General features: G+C 42.0%; 1 protein-coding gene across 1 annotated transcript in view; it reads left to right on the top strand.

The window, feature by feature from the left end:
* The window catches only part of ABI3BP (ABI family member 3 binding protein), a 134910-nt gene extending 112648 nt beyond the window's left edge, over positions 1–22262 (top strand). The window contains exons 47-52 of the mRNA XM_063127713.1: positions 669–777; positions 10201–10280; positions 10837–10866; positions 14454–14615; positions 17373–17495; positions 20474–22262. Coding sequence (XP_062983783.1) covers positions 669–777; positions 10201–10280; positions 10837–10866; positions 14454–14615; positions 17373–17495; positions 20474–20589 — 620 coding nt within the window. The 3' untranslated portion in view covers positions 20590–22262. The remainder of the gene's footprint in view (positions 1–668; positions 778–10200; positions 10281–10836; positions 10867–14453; positions 14616–17372; positions 17496–20473) is intronic.
* The last annotated feature ends 258 nt before the right edge of the window (positions 22263–22520 follow it).

A 22520-nucleotide genomic window follows, 5' to 3' on the forward strand; every position in this document is an offset into this window, starting at 1 on the left:
TTATTCTGTAGCCTGCTGTGTTGTGTTCACTTATTTTCCTATCTCTTTACTTCTTAGTGGGCAGTCGTAACCCATTGTCTAATTGTATTATGGATCGGGAAATCATGAGAAATTGAATAGCAGTGCTCGCAGAAGTGAGCACTTGTGTTCTTTTCCTCACAAGAAATTGTATGTTAAGCTGGGGGCATTTGACCAGGCCTGCTACTGCTTTCGCCACCTCTGCCTGCCCCCACCCCCAAAGGCCAACCCAACTTACCTCAGCAGCAGGAGGGAAAGGCTGTGGCAGATGGTCCAGCTCCCAAGCAGAACATCCATTCCCACTAGGGAGACGACTGGGAGTATAATTTCCAGCATCCCCAGCAAAAAAGTAATGCTATTCACATCTGTTTCCTTAAGGAGAATCCCTCCTGATGTTTGCATTGCCAAGAAGAAGGTGAAAGGTACCCTTCTATTTGCACATACAATACTAAACCGATTATCCCATGACTCTTCAATATTGAAGACACAAGCAAAGATATATTTGTTTCCATTGAATTGAGTTGTAAAAAAGTTTTTCCTGTTAACAAATACATTACTTAATCCAGATTTTACTTGGCTTACAGTAATATCATGTTAATGAGGCAATGGAGGTGTAGAGAATAGCTGAACAAGGTTCTTCTTCATTTCAGAGTATAAAGTTGTATCAACTGAAAATGGTGGCCCTGTTGGAAAGGACAAGTCCATTATAACTACAAATCAAACGCATTCTACAGTGGAAAACCTGAAACCTAACACAAGGTAATGCACTCAGAAAATATTACCAAGGAACCTTGCTGTAATACTGAGCTTCTGTTCACAAGTATTATTTATTTATTTATTTATTTATTTATTTATTTATTTATTTCTTATATACCACCCCCATAGCCAGAGCTCTCTGGGCAGATTAAAGAAATTCTAAAATTGAGATTAAAAATTAGTATACAAAATTTAAAATTCTAAAACACAGAACATACACACATAAAGCATTAAAAAACATTTTAAAAAATAAACAAGTGGGTGATTAAGATGTGCTGCCATATGCCTGGGCAAAGAGGAAAGTCTTAACCTGGCGCCGGAAAGACAGCAGCGTTGGTGCCAGGCAAACCTCATCAGGGAGATCGTTCCATAGTCTGGGGGCCACCACCAAAAAGGCCCTGTCCCTCGTTGCCACACTCCGAGCCTCTCTTGGAGTAGACACCCGGAGGAGGACCTTAGATGTTGAACATAGTGACCAGGTATAGTCACGTCGGGAGAGGCGTTCCATCAGGTATTGTGGTCCCAAGCCGCGTAAGTACCATTCGATGCAAACATTTCTATACCTTATTTTCTCCCAACCATTCACTAAATCATTTTAGAATCAATGACAGGCTATGTAGACAGAAGTAGTCGCTCTTAAAGTTGGTTCCATTATATTTATTTCTGCATAATCAGAGGGGAGGAGATTCTCCTCCCTGTCCAATTCCATCCTCAACACATTTGAAAGAGACTCCTCATTTCAAGGACAGACATTTCCAGAAGACTGAAGATGAGAAGCAGTTGTCATCAGCTAATGGCAGGGCCAGAGTCAACATTAGGCAGAGTCAACATTTGCTGGGGGGCAGGGATCAGCAGCAAAATGTTGAAGAAAATTGCTGTGTGTGCCATGTAGTCTGCCCTGCACCTCCTAAACGAGCCTGCTGTCTTCAGATGTGCTCTCCCAGTAAGATTCAATTGGCGTCTGTACATGGAATTGGGGTGTGTGTCTGTTGGTGCACGCGCCATCTTGCCTTTCACCTCTGGCAGCAAATGTCTTAAGCTGGTCGTGGCTGTTGCAGCCCCAGCCACTCTGGGGAAATCAACTCTTAGATTAGAAGCAAAAGGTTAATACCTCAGTGCTTTAGGGCTCTCAGTCCTGCAGGAATTGAAACACAGTTTTTCTTCCAGCTTTTGCTCAGCAAGCTGGAAACAATGATTCTTTGAACAGGGGGAAGGACTCCTTCCCTTGAGGATTAAGCTTCCCAAGCAGTTGGAAATGACTGCTGATATTTTCTGTGTAAGCTTTCACTTTATGTTTAGTTCAGATTCCTGAAACCAGTGCATGGTTTTCCATATCAACTAAACTTGACTTCTTGGCTCTTTTCTAACATTATTAATTCTACTAGGTACTTAACCTGACAGAATGTTTATGTGCACACAGCCTGAATTTGCACTTTTTGCAATATAGGGAGGCATCTGGGTGGAGGGATAAGCTGTGACCCCAATCCAAGGCAAGACCCCCTGTAGCTGCTTTTAACCCTTAAAAGGGTTGCAAGATCTGATAACAGATCCCTGTGTGACATGTAGTTTTGCCAGCAGACACTGCAAAGAGATGTCCCCAGATTAATGCACAATCGATTGCACATATGCCTGGTGGAACATTTTTTCTTAGACCTGAAGAGGAATGTGCAGGGGATATGTTGAACCGTGGGTTAGCGGGTTGTCTGAACAGCCAGGGTGGCTTGTTAATCATGCAGGGACCCTGTTCAGATGACATGCTAAGGCACAGTGGCTAAGCATTTTGAGCTAAACCTTATGGCTTAGAGTGTCATGTGAACCATAACTTAGCATGTCATGAGAACCATTCCTAACCATGGTGGCTTCATAACCATGGTTTAACATGCTGACTAACCATTTGCTGCAAAAGGGTTAACTACCTAACCATGGCTTAGCTTGTTGTCTGAACAGGCCCAGCATAGCTTACAGTATTTTCTCAAACAAGCCACCTTGAGAACCCATGGTATGTTGTTGGGTTGTTCAGACAATGTGCTAACCCACAGTTCAACAAACAACCCACAGTTAAAAACAACCCACACTTAACCACTGACTGTGGGTTAGCATGATGTGCTGAGAAGGAAGGGGATGCTGAGAAAGAAGGGGTTAGAAGCATCCAGGAAGAGACTTCTTTTGAAGTGTGTCCCCTTCCCCAACTCCTACTCCTGTTGATTGCTTCAAAATGTCCCTTCCTCAAGCACTATCACTGTTCTTTTATGCACCTGAGCTTGGTACACATCTAAGCATGCTAAACATTTTGTTTTCATACTTGAAGACATGAATTTAAGTGGACTGGGAGGCTAAGGACAGTGATCCATGAACTGATTTTTCTGCCTGACACTGGTGCTTCAAGGGGTGTTCATGTTGCCCATTAGTTTTTCAAGACAGCAACAATCTTTAAACTTGCTGACACCTCCTTGTTTTTTTATTCTGTAGGACAGCTGGGTTGCTGGAAAATTCCATGTTAAACATACAGACCTGATGCAGGTGTTCCATTCTCTCATAGCAACACATGCCTGATAACTAGAACTTTTCATTGGCTATTTTAATTTTTTTTCCTTAGGTGAGGAGTGTTTTGGCATTTGAACCTGGAACACTATCAAAAATAATGTTTGCAGTGTTTCAAGAGTAAGGAAAAATAACATCTTTAGACTGGATGAAATGCAAGCAACTAGGAAAATACAAAACATTTTACCCATAATTTGGTTCACTCAGCATTCTTCAATTTGTTAAATGTTCCTGTAGTAAAAAAAAATTGGCTGGATAGTCATTCAAAACAACACTGCACATTATGCATCTTCATATTTAAATGCCCCGGTCTCCGACAGTTGCTTTTGTCTGCAGAGCTTGAACCAATTCATAAACAATAAATGAAATCTTCACAAAGGATAAGATATAGTTGACTGACTTAAAATAATGGTTGGACCATCAATACGTTTTATGCACTCCCAACAAGCCATGTCTAGTTATGTTTCTTGACTGCAATCCAATATAGACTTAAGCAATACAGACTTGAGTCTGTGTTGGAATGGACCTTTTGTAATTCAATCCATATTGGATAATGCTGGATTAACTATCAGGCACAGTCACACTGAGATGAAATAGGAGATAGTAATTGTTGACACATTATATTACCTTGGATTCTCTGGCTTAGCAACAACCATAGAATTCACCAGCTGGAACTACTGGTTCAGATTCTACACATTGTGTATGCCAGTGAATTGTTTTCAGTAGAGCCATGTCAGAGATTGTCACATATTCACTTTCATGGATGATAAAATTAGTAACAGTAGCCAGTGAGGTGGGGCAGAGAACAGTAATTGGCCACCATCACTGAGCAGCAATCCAGGGTGGGTGGGATGCTTTTACCAGCTTGGCAGGATCTACACTATTCATTACACCGTTGTTTAAGTGCATTGTTGCGTCCTCCCTTGCTACGTTACAAAATGCAACTTGAGCCCAGTCAATCGAAATACCTTTTCTTCTATCGTTTTACCCGGGCACACTCTTCTTTAGAACGTTCTTCATTATGCTCATACCGGCTCTGAAGTAAACCTCCTTCTTCCGGTGACTCTGAGCTAGACCTGCCGGGATAAGCCGGCAGGGAGGCGGGGCGACGCGTAGGGACGAGGGAAGCCCTGCAGCGTCTTAAAGGGGCCACGTGCGCCCCGAAAGATAAGCGGTTTTTTAAAAAAATTAAGCCTCTGTCCCCTCTTTCACCGCCCTCCCTCCCCCTCCCCCTCCCCCTCGTCGCGTTGTGCCAGCTCTCCCTCCTCTAGAAAAGCCCTCACTTGTCCTAATCAGGAAGCAAAGACCATGGTCACGAGACATGACTTTGAAAGACGGCATTGAATACAACGAAAGGTTGGGGCACATTGTTAGTTTTAAAACGATTTTAACAGAAAGTGGAACGGTTTTAAAAGTCAGAAGAAACGTAACAACAACAGCATCACGTGACTGCTGATGTCATCTCTGCCAACTTGTTACGTTTCATCTAGACAAGTGTAGACGGGCTCCTGGTCTCCCAAGTAGCTTTGCAGGCATGGGTGGCTGAGTCAGCACCATGCAACCTTGCAGCTGCTAACTGCCCAGCAGTGCCCAGTGTTTGTTGGTGCTGTCAATGGCCCATGTGTGCACTGGACACTGCTGTCCACTTAGAAAGTGTATGACTGCATGATGGGCAGCCCCTCCTGCCCCCTCAATCACACAGCAGCCAATCTGGCCCTCTAGCCCACCTCATTGGCCACTGGGTACAGTTATTTCCTGTTGTCCCATCTCCTACAATGTATTTTTCTGAAGTCTCTCTTTGTATACTCCAAAATCCACGACGTTTTGCCCTTCTTACATTTCAGCATATTCAGGATCAAAGCTAGAAGTCACGTTCAACATTTGTTCTTGCCCATGGAAAATTCTCTGGATTGTATAGCTCTTGACTATGGGGTGTTTTTTTCATAATGCATCTCAGATTTTGCCTAGATTGTTAAAAATACAATTTTAAACCTTTTCTTTAAATCTCTCCTTCATGTTATAGCTATCCTTTAGTTCCAGAGGGAAGTGCCTACATGCCCTCTTCAGACATAAAAAGTACAGGCTGAGTACTTTTAAAAGAAAATCCAGTTAAATTATTAGTCTCTTTACCGTCTTAGTTCTGTAAGTTGCCAATGTCTTATGCTTAAAGAGGAAGAGAATGCCAACAGGATCAGTCTTGCTGAATGCCTGCTCAGTTGACACTGAATTGGAAAATTGCTTTCTTTGGGCCATAGATTAAAAGCATAATGTTTTAACAATTCACATTTGTCTGCCTATAAACTGGGCACAAGGCTTAGCAATAATAACAGTGTCACATTTCCATTGATACATTTACAACAATCTATGTTACTTTTTGTTTTTTAAGTCTGCCAACACCCATGGGTTCGGGTGAAACATTATCTTAATTGCACAGGCCACACATACTTTTCCTGTTCCATTGCATTGTTTTGCTGGAAGGGCAGTCAGTTCCACACACCAATACAAGTCAAGAAACTTTGCGGCAACGTTCTCCACATTTTGACGAAGTTATTCGAGTGTTGTGAGCAGAGATTGACTGGAAATTAGGGGAGATACTAAGTCTGACTTTCCTCAGCATCCAAATACTAGAGGTTAAATTAGTTTCACTGATAACATGATTGGAAATATTTCTTGTTGTAATGCTGGAAGTTTGAATAAATAAATCTAAATTAGGATCTTTACATAGCAGGGCTGCAAAATGCAAGGTTGCAGCCCTGCACCCTGCACACTTACAGAGTGGAGAGCTGCGAGGTACTGGGCACAGGTTCAGCTGGTGGGAGAAGGGATGGTCATGCTGGATTCCAAATGCCATAGGGCCATCCCTTCTCTCCCCAGCTGAACCTGTGCCCAGCACCTCGCAGCTCTTTAGAACATGCTGGCCCCATTCAGAAGACACCTTAAACCACGGCTTTAACCATGGTGGTTAAGCCACAAAGCCAGGCAGTGTTCAGAAGACACCTTAAACCACGGCTTTAACCATGATGAATAAGGCTTTCTGGCTTAACCACCATGGTTAAAACCATGGCTTAAGGTGTCTTCTGAATGGGGACGCTGTGATTTGGCAGGCCATGCCTCTCTTGCCAAGGCCCTCACATACCTGTTCTTCAAGCATCCCAGTGCCTGGTCTTCCCTAGCCCCACATGTTGATCTTCTCCTGTTTCTGGAACGGTATTCTCTGAGTCCACTTAAGGGGCCTTTGTTATTTGTCATCTGAGCCATCCTCCCCACATGCCTTTAAAGTTTGCAGACATTTGCACAAATATGCCAAGAATCATTTGACTGCATATTCCATTTGATTTTAATTATGTTTAACTGGGAGTCTTATTATTACATTTGCCCAGTTCTTTAAATCAAGGAGAACCAAAACATTTGGTGACAGCTAAAGTTGAATTCAGGCAAACCTCTCCTTTGAAGGAAGATTCACAGAATTTCCATCCAAATGATCTCTGATATATGTCGGGGAATTTGTCCAAATTTGCTGTGGTGTGCTGAAATACCAAAGCTACATTACATTTATATCAATTTCCAGATGTTGTCAATGTGGATGGTAGCTACTAGACAGAAGATAGATGGAGCGTGTGTTTTTACAGTGCATACATGGCAGAGTAGATGTGCATCAGAAATGTGTGACATTGGCATTGACCTGAGGTATATTTACAGTGTAAACATGACCTGAGTGCTAACCTATTTTTATTATTATTATTATTATTATTATTATTATTATTATTATTATTATTATTATGGGGCACCGTCAGGCTTTCAATAAGATGTTATTTTCTTGCATGTATTGTATAGTGACATAGTGCTGGGGGCAAGAAGGTGCATATAGTTCAGAAAATCAGATAACATGGCAAGGGATTTTATCATGGTAATATGCTGGCATTAATTGGTGTTATAGAATGTTCATAAACATTCTGCTGGGGGACTGAAGCTGGCAGCAACAGACTGCTTGCAAATAGGCCAGTTTCTGTAAGAAAAGTAAAACTTGAGTTTGGCTGAGAAAAACCTTTGTGGGCAAGGACTATAAATCAAATTGATTACATGCAGTGAAATGGAGGGGGCAGAGAGCCCAGGGTAAAGGTGGCTAAAGGAAGCAGAATAGCCAATGAGCTGAAAAACAACATAAGGGAAGGGTTGGTGGAAGAGACATAGCTCTGAGGGAAGATGGGCAGAAAGTACAATAAATGAATCGACAAGGTCCTAATGAAAACCTAACAACTGGAGAGGCAGCATATTGTTAGCAGAAAGCAAGGCTGGCTCTGCCTTGCAGCCAAGTGAAGTGATCTATTTCAGACAGCACCAGGGAGAGGAGGGACAGAGCTGAAGGCAGGAGTAAATTTTCTACTGAGATATATGCTATACACAAGGAATGTTTGAATGGAGTGGGAGAACAATACACTAAATGTTACACACTAACATACACTGGGTAAATTGTTGTGAATACTGTTATGGAATTATTTGCATATTTTTCTGCATACTGGGAAAAAGAATTCAGATCCTTCTGGAACGAATGACACCGCACAATCTGTGAAACACACACAGGACAGATTTCACAAAATCTCTAGATTGAAGCTGTGCTGCAGTTCTGAAAAAAAATTAAAGATTCCCACTCTAAGCCTGCTGCCTCCTGCCCTCTTAACTGAGAGTAAGTAACACTGAAGGGATGGCCCTATGGCATTTGGAATCCAGCATGACCATCCCTTCTCCCACCAGGGATGTAGAGGATGTAAAAGACATAGCCAAATGTTTCCATTTGCACTGAGTGTGTATTACACTGGCACAATATTGAATTACTCTTGCAGCAAATATTTTAAAATGTAAAGGACTGGTGTTTTCCCAGGAGACAGTTTCAAAGCTCCATCACACCGGGGGTTAACACGCTCCCTACCTTCACTTCTCCACCCATGTTTTCGTTCCTCAGTTACTTCCTCTTTCAAAAGAGGAAGTACACAATGCGCACGAGGCCCATTGAGTCCACTGTCCTAATGGTGCTGCTTCTCCTGCACACAGCAGGAAAGAGCAGCAATTCAATGTTTAAAAATACATCAGACTTAACCAGGGGTTTTTTGGTCATGCAATGAAGGCCAGAAGGGGCAAAAGGCACACGTCATGTGAGGGACCTGAGCAAACTCTGTGAGCATGCAATAAAACGAGCATGCAATAAAACGCTGGTCGGATGGAGTTTTCATATAGCAGGGAAAATATGAGTAAAACCCATAAACACTTTTAGGTCCCATGGATTTCAGTGAGAGAGGTTTAACCGCCCCCTGCTCCCACCAGCACACTCACACACAGTTTGAAATTAATGGGACACATAGGTGTTTAACTTCAGCCAAATTATGCCATATGTGTCTGAAGAGTTCCTTCATCCAGCAACCCAAGTACCAGGCATCATCTCCTTCATGTATTGCAGATTTAAAAAATCAATATTTCCACTTTAAAATGAATGACTTTCTTTGTTTATTGTTTCAAGTTTGTTGCAACCCATAGAATTGGTGGACCTGACATCACGCAACTAACAATAAATTAAAAGCAACTATTAAAACATTATCTAATCCTTTTTTCAATTAGGTTTTTTTTTCAAAGCTGACAGTTTAAGTCCTTCTTTTCTTTTCTATGCACTAACATTTCTGTACTGTTACATGCTTTGGAAAGTAGTGTGATTCCTTCTATTTGCCAAGATTCCATATGGGATAGCAATTTCCAATGGAAAAAGTCTTTACTGTAATATAAATAACATTCACTTAATCTGTGCAAATGCATTTATTATCATGCGTGGCATTGTTGGCCTGGTATGGTCTTTAGCCTATTTTACTAACTGAAGGCAAAGGAAGTACTAAATATTTAGTATACCTTGCATTAGTGGATCTTTCGACTTGTAATCTAACTTACTCCTGGGTTGCAGATTGCATTTCAGTCAAGAGTGTAAACAAAGTCCAGCACGCTCCTCATTGCTCAGGCAGCTGCACAGGCTGCTCAAAACTGGTTTCAGGACTTTGAACCTGCAAAAAACATGGGCGGAGCAATCCTACCAGTGGGTGGATGGTGTGTGGGAAATCCAAAGATGGAGGAACCACTTTATCCAAAGCGCTGATGGACTTGAGCTAGTAGGATAGATGAGAATGGCTTTATTCTTCTTGCCCCCTTTCATTTTTTTTCTTTGATGATTTCCCTCCCATTGTTTGCATTTCCCCCAATTCCATATCGAGGGGGGAGCAGGGATGGGAAGCCTGTGGGTCCAAACCTTCCTTGATCCTTCCCTGATACACCTAAAGACCACCCCTATTTAAATAAAGCTTTGGAGGTCCACAGGTGAGTTCAATATGCAAGGAATTCTTTCACAAAACAAGGGAGAAAAGCCTGTGCATTGATCCAAATGTTGTTAATATTATCATAAAATCTTAGGCATATGGGAACCCCTTCATCCAAATCAAATGTCATATACAGGCATCACTTTGCTATAAAATTTGCTTGTATCCTACATTTACATCATCACATGTGACCAATGCATATGGCTCTCCTTTGCTGTGTGTCTACAGCAAGATGGGCTTACTAATTGTGCATTTCTGTAGCAAGTATGCATGGCAAATTAAAGCCATATGCATTGTTTCATGTGATAGCATATATGGAGAGTACATACAATGTCTAACACAGAAACTATACCACGTAGGGGGAAATGTATTTACATTGCATTTGTTTTTTTCTTAATGTTCAAAATATTTCACATATGTTAACTTAGTAATCCTTACAACAGCCCTTTAAGGTAGACCTGTATTTCTGCTTTATGTGAGATGCTTCATATTTGTAGTCAGGAACAGAGTACATTTTTCCTCATTTTCTTCCTAGTTATGAATTTGTTGTGATACCAAGCAACCCCCTCGGTGAAGGTCCAAGTAGTGACTCAAAGCCATTTAAAACTGAATCAGGTAAGAGATTCAAAAAATGTATCAATTGCGACAAGTCTCTCTTTATCATTCTTAGCATCTAGCCCTGTAGGGGAAAAAACAAAGCTATCAGGTGTATAGCATAGCATTTGTGCAAGTTTTCCGTAACAGGACCCTAAGTTCTTAAAACTGGAACTTTAAAGTGCTGCCAACATGCAATTAATCTTTTTTATTATCATGAATCAGAACAGTGCTGCTGTGGAATTTCTTTTATCAAAAGAAGCACTTACTCAAATTTAAAAAGCCATAAACATGTTTACATTCAGAACTGCTCTACATTCACTCTAACTTGGCTAGAAGCATTAGATAAACAGTACTTTAAAAAGTGCTACCCTGCAGTAGTCTGAAGTAGCCTTTGAGTATCTTATCTGTAGAATGCCAGCTTACAACAGTTCTGTCCTGATTTCAAACAACATTATAATTGTACAGATTTTAATTCATGCCAACTACAAGGAAAGAAAACCAATTTCTAGCATATTTCTAAAATGCTAGAAGTTATTTTTCAATCTGACCCAGTGCTTGTTTTTTTCCCCCTCAGCGGACCCAAGAGTGACTGAGCCAATTCCAAGTAAGTCCTTGATGCATATAGTATACTCCGTTGAGAACATTTTTCTGAGGTGAGATCATGTACTGCTATATGACAGAATGGATTTGGAGGAGAAAGACATTTTGCACATGGTTTTACTTTTTCAACCTGTGCTGTTTGCAAAAGAATTCCTGCCAGTCTAAATGTTTACCTGAGAACTGCCCTATCAACAACATGATGTGGCGCTCCAGTGATTCTCCAGAGGCTCAGGACCAACAGGCAGAAATGAGCCAGGCACAGCTTGTATTTTCTCGGTCCTGTCATTAAATTAAAAGGCAGGCTTGTGAAATGAATAGGCTGTTTCTCACTTAATAAGTGATTTCACAGAGCACACAGCAGTGTTCTGCCACTGTGCTATAGAAAATTTGCCATTGGCTTCTGCTGAAGTTGGATGACAGTGAAAAAACTGCCATCAACTTATATTGGAGAAATATAAGTTCCTTATAAGGTCCTTTACAAGCAAAGAAGGATCCAATATGGTCAAGAGGGATACATTTCTTCATTTAGGAGACAAATGTTGAATAATGTGTAAAAGTGTTCTTTCTTTCTTTCTTTCTTTTTTTCTTACGCATCTTACTATGTTCATTACATATATCCTCTCTGGGCAAAACATTTTCCGTAGCATTTATTCTATTTATTAAATCATTTTACCCCACCTTTCAGTCCCCAAAGGGGCCTCCGAGGCAGCTTACATCATCAATTAAAGCCATGGTATTATTAAACAATAAAATGAACTAAGGGCTAAAAACCAGAGCCAGATAAAATAACAGGAGAAACAGGGGCAAACAAAGATTAAAAGAATCCTTGTTGAAACAGAAAAATTTTTACCAGAGAAAAAGCCTATAAAGGAGGGCAGAGTTCCACAATCTGGGTGCTGCAACCAAAAAGGCTCTTTCACTCATCCGATCTTTCTTTCATATAATTTTTCTCTCTGTAATACATTAAGGGCCTGTTCAGAGAACACGCCAAGCCATGGTTAGGCCTCTAACCCTTTTGCAGCAAATGGTTAGTGAGCATGTTTAAACTAGGGATGTGCTCCGCTTTTAATCGGACCGGAGAAGCAGGAGCAGAGCGGGGGGCTTCGCCTGCCCTTAAGGCGGAGGCGAAGAGGATCGAGGTGAAGGCGGATCCTTCGCCTTGATCCGGAGCTCCGCCGGTAACCCCCCTCCCCGCCCTCCTCTCCCTTACCTGCCTCCGTCCGCGGTCCGTCAGCGTCTTCAATTGAGCCTGCGGTTCCACCAGGAAGTCTGGTCCGCTTGCGGCCCAGACTTCCTGGTGGAACCACGGGCTCAATTGTAGACGGCGACGGATCACGGAGGGAGGCAGGTAAGGTCCCCCTCTCCCTTGGTCCTTTACCGGGCTCTGCCGCTGGGACTGCCTTGAGTCTTGGCGTGCGTATGTATCCCTGGACAAGCTATCATGGTGGCGAGTTTGAGGTTTCTAAAGTGCAAATTGACGGAGCTATGGAAAGGGGTGTGAATGGGGTGCCCGGTTTTCATAAATTCCCCAAAAATCAGGGGATGATGGGACTGCCTTGAGTCTCGGCGTGCATATGTATCCCTGGACAAGCTATCATGGTGGCGAGTTTGAGGTTTCTAAAGTGCAAATTGACGGAGCTATGGAAAGGGGTGTGAATGGGGTGCCCGGTTTTCATAAATTCCCCAAAAATCAGGGGATGATGGGACTGCCTTGAGTCTCGGCATGCGTGTGCACCCCTGGATAAGCTTTCATGGTGGTGAGTTTGAGATTTTTAACGTGCAAATTGACGGAGCTATGGAAAAGGGTGTGAATGGGGTGCCCGGTTTTCATAAATTCCCCAAAAATCAGGGGATGATGGGACTGCCTTGAGTCTCGGCGTACGTATGTATCCCTGGACAAGCTATCATGGTGGTGAGTTTGAGATTTTTAACGTTCAAATTGATGGAGCTATGGAAAGGGGTGTGAATGGGGTGCCCGGTTTTCATAAATTCCCCAAAAATCAGGGGATGATGGGATTGCCTTGAGTCTTGGCGTGCATGTGTATACCTCCATGAGGTGTCATGTGCCAAACTTGAGGTTTCTAACTTTAACAGAAAAAAAGTTGTATACTTTTTTAGCTTAATGCAAGCCTATGGGGGGGGGGGGGGGAAACGGAGCTCTTATCCGGATCCGGAGCTCCGAGCGGAGCGGAGTGGACATAGGCGGAGCGGGGGCAGGACAGAGCGGCCCGATCCGCAAATCGCGGATCTGGAAGTGAAGTGGAGCGGGGGGGTCCGTGCACACCCCTAGTTTAAACTGTGGTCATGTAGCTACCATGGTTAGGAATGGTTCACAGGACATGCTAAGCCATACTGTTTAGCTCAAATGCTTAACCACTGTGGCTTAGCATGTAATCTGAACAGGTCATTAGCACTTTATGAGTTGGAACATGTAATAACCTGAACTTTATATTAATGTACAAATCGGAATTAAAGTATAATGAGCATATTAGGACTGTTGCTGTACCCTAACTCTGAATTTAGGTGAAGTTACTCCACTTTTGCACCAAAGTGTTGTGATCAGAAATTGGTGCAAATAATCCATCACTGGTGAAGTGTCTGTTTTCACACTTGCCTGCTCACCCATTAAGGGTCATATGATTTATGCCAATATCTCATATCCTGGGATATCTGAAGGAGTCCCTTCTCCCATATGAACCTGCCCATCAATTACGATCTTGAGAAGCCCTCCTGCAGGGGCCCCTGTCCTACTTGAGAGGGCTTTTTCTGTGGAAAATTACAGAGCATGGGACTTGTAATCCCAGTCCACAGCAAGTAAAGATGCTCTGCCAGGACCTGGGTGCACCCATCACCACCTATATATTTCTGAGCCTTGGGGTTGGGGAAGGAGGCGGCACCAATGGTTGGTGATTTGTAAGCCCTCTTGAGCCTTTGTCAGCATTAGGATGGGATGCTTGGAACGGCTTGACCCTGTTCAGGGCAAGCAGTGGGATGCATCTGCATCTCAATGATATATGACAGAGCCAGGTGAAGCAGCCACAGCTCCCATCGATGAGAGGATGTAGAGCAGGTGGCGCTGTGGTGAGTCCTCCCTGATTCCCCCGCACAGAGGCTTGTCCCCCACTGCATCACCCCACTATTATCTCTGATCACAGACCGGGCATGACAGCCGGGTTCCTCCAGGAGCTGATGCTTGGAGACCTAGCTCTGCTTCCTGGATGAAGCCAGGAAGGCCCAGTGAGCCAGATCTGTAGGCTGGATTAAGCACAGGGACCGGAGATTCCTGTCCACTGGAACATGAGACCTTTTAATGGCCTTTTATCTTTTATCTGCCATTCTTGCATATTTTCCTTCCTATCTGTTGCTTTTACTGTTTTATCTTGTTCTGGAATGTATGGGTTTTATTTTATTTTATAAATGTGAGCAGCCTCGAGACTGTTTTGGGGGTGAAAAGCGGGGTAGACATTTTATAAACAATAGATTTTTGGAAAGTGGTTATTTGTTCTTATTTCATTTTCACTTCATTCCAATGTTTATGTCACACACAAATGCTTGCCCGTTGCAGCCAGTCACTTATGTTTCCCTTTACAGTGGGAAAAGATGCAATTTGGACTGAAATCAAATTTAATTCCGATACCTATTCCGAATGCAAGGGGAGGCAGTACGTCAAGAGGACCTGGTACAAGAAGTTTGTCGGTGTACAATTGTGCAACTCTCTCCGATACAAAATTTACCTCAGTGATTCACTTACAGGTATGAAATCGAAGGCAGCTGCAAGTAAGTGTATCGGATGTCTAGTCATATGAGCTGAGACAGGTTATCATGCAAGCAGAGCAACTTCTGTTAATGCCGATAAACTGAAAATAGCTTCCCTTAGCAGATGGACATTGGGGACATTGCTGCAAAAGCAGTTATGTGGTATGGCACTGGACAGTGACTGGGTACAACTGCCAAGCCTTATGTGAATTCACCTATGTAGGCAGAAAGCCTATATACACCAGGTGCTCGGAAGCATGGGTGAGAGGGTGCTCTTGCACCATGTCCTGCTTGTAGGTCCCTGATCGACAGCTGGTTGGCCACTGCGTGAATAGAGTTCTGGACTAGATGGAGCCTTGGTCTGATCCAGCATGGCTCTTCCTATGTTCTTATGTGTGCTTGAAAAGCCTTCAGCCACTACAGAGCCAGCTACATCAGTATCCTGTTTTAATGTTTGCATGCAACATGCAAAGGGGTAGGATAGATAGAATGCTGTTGTAACTTGTTTAGCTTGGGGGGAAAGGCGAGTAAGGGGGATTATGATAAAGGTGTACAAAATTATGCAAGGTGTGGGAAATGTGGGTAGGGAGACATTTTTCTCCCTCTCTCATAATACTAGAACCCGGGGTCATCCCATGAAGCTGATTGGAGGGAGATTCCAGAAAGATAAAAGGAAGTACACAGTGCATAGTTAAACTATGGAATTCACTACACAAGACAATGACCCCATTCAGAAGACACCCTAAACCATGGCTTTAACTATGGTGAATAAAGCAAAAAGTCTTATTCGCTGTGGTTAAAGCCATGGTTTAAGGTGTCTTCTGAACGGGCCCATAGTGATGGCCACCAATTTGGATAGCTTTAAAAGGGGGTTGGGAACAAATCCCTGGAGGAAAAGGCTATCAATGGCTACTGGTTCTGATAGCTATGTGCTACCTCCAGTATCAGAGGCAGTAAGCCTATATACACCAGTTGTTGCAGAACATGGGTGGCAGGGTGCTGTTGCTTGTGGGTACCTGGTTGACAGCTACCGTATTTCTTCGATTGTAAGATGCCATCGATTGTAAGACGCACACTAATTTCAGTACCACCAACAGAAAAAAAAACCCTAAGACACACCAATGATTCTAAGACGCACCCCATTTTTAGAGATGTTTATATGGGAAAAAAGTGTGTCTTAGAATCGAAGAAATGGGGTAGTTAGCCACTGTGTGAACAGAGTGCTGGACAATGGATCCTAGGTCTGATCCAGCATGGCTCTTCTTATGTTCTTATCTTCCTCATCAGCACACACTACTCCATACCTCAACACAGCTATGCATTCTCATAGGAGTGGATTCTAGGGACATTCTAGGGTGTTCTTTGTAGTATTCTATTATTATTATTATTTATATAGCACCATCAGTGTACATGGTGCTGTACAGATTACACAGTAAATAGCAAGACCCTGCCGCATAGGCTTACAATCTAATAAAGTTGTAGTAAACAGTAAGGAGGGAAAGAGAATGCAAACAGGCACAGGGAAGTGTAAACAGGGAAGTGTATACTCTAGCAGTATAGAGTCAGAACAAACTCAATATTTAAAAGCTATAGGGAAAAGAAAAGTTTTTAGCTGAGTTTTAAAAACTGTGATTGAGTTGGTAGTTCTCAAGTGTTCTGGAAGAGCATTCCAGGCGTAAGGGCAGCAGAAGAAAAAGGACGAAGCCGAGTAAGGGAAGTGTGTGACAATGCCATATTGATGCTATCCAAACTGAAGACAGGGTCCTGCAGGCCTCAGTACCTATGCTGCTCTCACTGAAAGCAAATGTGCATGTATTAATCATACTCCATGGTTTATTTTAGTGTCTCCAGTAATGTAAATATGCCAGCACTGGTCCTATAAAACAGCAGCCACTACTGATCTCATTTAGCAAACCTGTAATGTAAGCATTTCAGGAAAAGAGCAATTACAACAACAGAAAAATAGAGAGCCATTTAAATTTCAATGGTTGTGAAAAGAACCCTGAAACTTTAAACAGCTTCAATGAGCCTAATGTCAATCCGAAAATGTAATCACTGGGAGCCATTTCCTACACCAAAGCACACGTGCAGAAAAGGATGAGGGCTGTCAGAGATTAGAGTGACTTGGCATGCTTGTCAGTTTCAGAATTGCTTAAGGGACCCTTTGGAGGATCCATGATTGAGATATAGTGGCCGAATTTTCTTTTGTGACTACAAGTAGGCATCATCACCCCACTGCTTTCTTTACATTCAGCTGATAAGTACTTCCAGGGTATCCATAACTAGGGCTGTGCAAATCCAGGCTTCAAATTTGAATAATCGAATCACATTGGCCATTTTATGAAGGATTCACCATTTTAACGTAGAGCCCTAGACCCCCATACAGCCTACAACTCTGAGCATGCTGTGCCTGGGAGGGCTGTACTTACAGGGGCCCAGGAGCAGAGGGCCTACATGTACTCACCGCTGCCATCGCCCACTGCCGGTGAGATCAGCCTCCTCCTCTGCCAGATTGGCCTCCTCCTCTGTGAGGTTGCTGGCATCAGTTGCTTCCCATCAGCAGGATAGGGAGCAACGAACTGGTTTAGCCAAACACATTTACACGGCTACATGCATGTAATCTTGGGTGTTGTACATGTGCACTGTCGGAGTGGAGCTCATCAGTTTTAGGAATCTGAGTTTTTAAAGGAAGGTTACAAATGTTTCTCTAATTTTTTTTAACAGTATTTAAAAAGGTGTTCTTAATATTTTCAGGTACATTTTATAATATAGGAGACCAGAGAGGACACGGAGAAGATCATTGTCAATTTGTGGATTCGTATTTAGATGGAAAGACCGGGCAACAGCTTCCATCAGATCAACTACCTAGCAAAGACGGTACATTGTCCCAATCTCTCGTAGCCGTCCACTATACCTCATTTGGCAGTGGTACTCAGAGTTGATGATCTCAAGGCATGGGTAGCTATATATGGGAATAGGCTTTATAAAGATTGATGACCCGAACCATGAAGGGTTTTAAACGTTAAGACGAACCCTTTGAATTGGGCCTTTAAACAGAGTCATTGAAGATGATGAAGCTCTGGCATATTATATAACACTCAGTCCCAGTTAGCACTCTCATAGATATAATCTGTACCAAAGTTTTCTGAACCATTTTTAGAGGCAGCCCCACATATAATGCACTGCAATATTTCAGACAGGATTACTGCTTTCCACCAACCAAGTAACCTGCTTGGAGATAGTATTGAGTTCAGATGGATTTTATGTTTTCAGAAATGGAGGGTCTACAAATATCTGAGATTTCCTTCTACCCAGGGGTCCTAGGGACACTGAGACCTGAAACTATCACGTCATTTGGCAGAGCCCAATATAAATGTTTGCAACCCCATCTCCATATAGAATCATAGAATAGCAGAGTTGGGAGGGGCCTACAAGGCCATCGAGTCCAACCCCCTGCTCAATGCAGGAATCCACCCCAAAGCATCCCTGACAGATGGTTGTCCAGCTGCCTCTTGAAGGCCTCTAGTGTGGGAGAGCCCACAACCTCCCTAGGTAACGGATTCCATTGTTGTACTGCTCTAACAGTCAGGAAGTTTTTCCTGATGTCCAGCTGGAATCTGGCTTCCTTTAACTTGAGCCTGTGTCCTGCACTCTGGGAGGATCGAGAAGAGATCCTGGCCCTCCTCTGTGTGACAACCTTTTAAGTATTCGAAGAGTGCTATCATGTCTCCCCTCAATCTTCTCTTCTCCAGGCTAAACATGCCCAGTTCTTTCTGTCTCTCTTCATAGGGCTTTGTTTCCAGACCCCTGATCATCCTGGTTGCCCTCCTCTAAACGCGCTCCAGCTTGTCTGTGTCCTTCTTGAATTGTGGAGCCCAGAACTAGATGTAATACTCTAGATGAGGCCTAACCAGGGCCGAATAGAGAGGAACCAGTACCTCACGTGATTTGGAAGCTAAACTTCTATTAATGCAGCCCAAAATAGCATTTGCCTTTCTTGCAGCCATATCGCACTGTTGGCTCATATTCAGCTTGTGATCTACAACAATTCCAAGATCCTTCTCATTTGTAGTATTGCTGAGCCAATTATCCCCCATCTTGTAACTGTGTGCTTGGTTTCTATTTCCTAAATGTAGAACTTGGCATTTATCCCTATTAAATTTCATTCTGTTGTTTTCAGCCCAGCACTCCAGCCTATCAAAATCACTTTGAAGTTTGTTTCTGTCTTCCAGGGTATTAGCTATCCCACCCAATCTTGACTGTAACATCTAATCAGCCTTTTCCCCAAGCCGATAATCCCCCACTCCTGGCCAGCTTGCTTTTTGTAACATCTAGCCTGATGATAAGATCTGGAGATCTCGAAAACTCGCACAGTTTTTACCACAAAAATAACAATCAATCATTTATGACTAATGTGGTTCCCCACCTCAATCCAGGGGGTGAGCCGGGTAATAAATAAATTAAATAAATAAATATTGTTGTTGTCATAGACCAACAAAACACAAAAATAACAGTATCACACACTATGGATTTCTAAACAGGAGGTTATTATTCTGTCCAATAGCAAAGTTAGATGGTCCGTTTTGAAGGACAGGAGACCAATGTGGGATATCATAGAATAGTAGAGTTGGAAGGCTAAACATGCCAGTGAAGAGAAGATTAAGGGAAGACATGAGAGCACTCTTCAAATACTTGAAATGTTGTCACACAGAGGAGGGCCAGGATCTCTTCTCAATCATCCCTGTAACTGCTGAACTTTCCAACTAAGATTGTAGTGCCTGAGTTTGCTTTCCTTTTCCCCCTCCTCCTCCTCCCTCCCAATCCCCTTTCCTTTTGTGTCATGTCTTTTAGATTGTAAGCCTGTGGGCAGGGACTGTCAAGAAATACTTTTGTAAGCCGCCATGAGAGCCTTTTTTGGCTGAATGGCGGCATAAAAATCCTTAAATAAATAAAAATAAAAAAATCCCTGAGTGCAGGACACGCAATAATGGGCTCAAGTTACAGGAAGCCAGATTCCGGCTGGACATCAGGAAAAACTTGGAAACAGTTACCTAGGGAGGTTGTGGGCTCTCCCAGACTAGAGGCAGTCAAGAGGCAGCTGGACAACCATCTGTCAGGGATGCTTTAAGGTGGATTCCTGTATTGAGTGGGGGGTTGGACTCGATGGTTTTATAGGCCCCTTCCAACTCTACTGTTCTATGATAGGATAGAGCAGTACACAGAATAAGATTGAGAAGTACACAGCGAACACATTGTGTCAGTATGCCCTTAAAAGAAAAAGTATTTAGAAAACTACTGGCTTAAGGTAGATGTTATTTGGCCAAATCTAAGTTGAACAGTTAATTTGAAAGAAATTTTGCTGACATGTTTTTAAAATGACTTATGTATTCAGAGCACACTGCTACTTGGACACCACCATTCAGATCTGCATGTATACAGTATGTAATCCACCATAGCCACTAAACAAAATTTGTAGTCTTGAATCGTCTATACATTAATATATGCCAAATTCAAACTATTGTCTGTCAAGCTCTGCTTCTACATGCACATGTCTGTCATACTTGATGGGGCTTATGCACCCAAGTACAAAAGGTAAAGTGAGAACTGGTCCTCCCTCTCGGGATCTCTTCACAGATTACATGGTGAAGCATACTTGACAGGGAACACAGCAAATCTTCCTGCTAATCATTGCATACAATCTACATTTGCAACCTGAAATCTGTTTAAATGCTACATTTTCAAGTCTACACTTAAAAAATCTTTAGCTGTACCTAAACAAATGCAATATGTGATTCAGCTCTTCAGTGTTCAGCCTCCAGTAAATGTTGGGCTTTTCCGCATTTTGTTTTAACCAGGCTTTTTTAGAGCTGTTCGACAGGAACCCGTCAGCTTTGGAAAAATAGGGGCCGAGACACACACTAACTATGTTCATTGGTACGAATGTGGGACCTCAATACCTGGAAAATGGTAGAACAAGAGATGAACTGAATACTGAAAGATTGCATCCAGCTACGACTATCACAGACAAGCTCAGACATGGAAATATGTCATGGTATTATAGTTGTCATGCAGAAATCTAATGACAATACTGTTCAATAGCATTGGCTGCTTAATTATCGTTGTCCAGATTTACGGATATGTTGCAGGAAGTTAGAACGTGTCATAAAATGATGTCTTGGGAAGCTGGCTCCCTATTAGTTTCTTCTGGTACCATCTTCATATTTTAAAAGATGTAGTTTATTATTATTTATCATTGTTGTGACATTTTGAGGCACTTTTACTGAAAAGATAACAAATATGTATTCTGAATTTTATTGATGCATACTGCCAAAGTTCACGTTCTGATTTATTTCCAAACACACTTAAATTATTCAGTCAGGTTAGCTCCTAAATAACTTTTCTGCCACTTTATATGTCCAGTCTGAAAATATCCAGTTCTATAACAAATGGGGTTGTAATTAACACTCTTGATGATGCTAGATAGGTCTGCACTCAGATAGTCTGCACCAATTAAAACATTGCAAAAATATGCCATAGAACTGGGTGAGAGCGCATACCTACAACCATTGTGCCATGCAGATGTGTGGTAAAATCTTTGTTAATACTTTGCAGGATAATACAGGTAGCCAAGCTACCTTGGACTGAGATCTCACCTGAGTAGTTTGTCTGTACGGATTGTTAACTCTGCATGCCCAACTGGACTTTGAGTTATCATGGCAAGAGCAGTTTACTATGTGGCAAGTTGAGTTTTGCACACCAGGAGCTGGCTATTAAAGGGATTGTGCACACATTTTCTTGTGGCATTTACTTTTGGGGGTAATCAGAAGACAGAGACTTTTGGATCTCGACAGTGAATTAAGCTGAACTCTGCTCAAAAGTTAAAATGCAACCACTTCTAGGAAAAATCTTTTGTTACAGCAAAGAAGAGCTAAAATATTATATGCACAAAATTTAAAACCTGTAATCATTACCATCATAATGGATCAAAGCACAATTCCACTTCTCAAAATGTTGCGTGCGCTTGTATGGATATCCAAGTACAAAGTACACATGTACTATGTCACTTATGAAGGATATGTGACAATTTTAAGGACAGCTTCTTCCTTAACAATACATGGACAGAAAGATTCAATCACTCTCTGCTTCCAGGGAAAGCTGCCTTCAAAACATGCATGCACCATTCATAATTGATACAGTATACCTAAGAAACAGCCAATAGACTGTTACATCAAGAAAAAGTCAGGTTTAAATGTACCCTTGACAAACTAGTATGATCATGCAGTTTTATCTGAGTTGAATGTAGATCAATGCAGATGTTAGTGAAAGTGTATAGAGTAGATTATTGCCAAGTCATAGAAAACCACCTACATTTTAGTTGTATTTAAACCGTGATTATGTTTTCTTTATATAAAACTGAAGAGTAATGTGATCTGCTTTGTAGAATGGAAAATAAAGGCTGTTTTTGAAAATGTTTCCATTCTTCCCCGCTACACAAAGTGCTGTATTTGTATTGCTTAAACATTTAAACATTATATATAAAGAGATGTAGGTTTTTAATTATTCAATGTATTAAAATATAAAAAAAGGACAAGGAATAGTGGATTGGTTGTTTATAAAAAATTGTTTAAGTACATTGCAGGTACACTGTACTCTTAATAAAGTATTTTTAATCATAAATAGCATTTGCTCCATTGATATATTCAGCGGACACACAACTGAAAAGTACCAGCTACATGAGTCTTGAAAAGAAATCAAATATTTTACTGAGATCTGCTTAAATGTGCTGCACTTATACTTTGGAGTAGGTTCAGATTACATTTTGAAATTATAAAGGTAGATCTTTGGCAGACAGGATCTTGTTTGAATATTCCAGTGTAACTAGTTGATGGCAAGATCAGAATA

This window comes from Elgaria multicarinata, chromosome 5 (genome assembly GCF_023053635.1).
Source record: "Elgaria multicarinata webbii isolate HBS135686 ecotype San Diego chromosome 5, rElgMul1.1.pri, whole genome shotgun sequence".
NCBI lineage: Eukaryota > Metazoa > Chordata > Lepidosauria > Squamata > Anguidae > Elgaria > Elgaria multicarinata.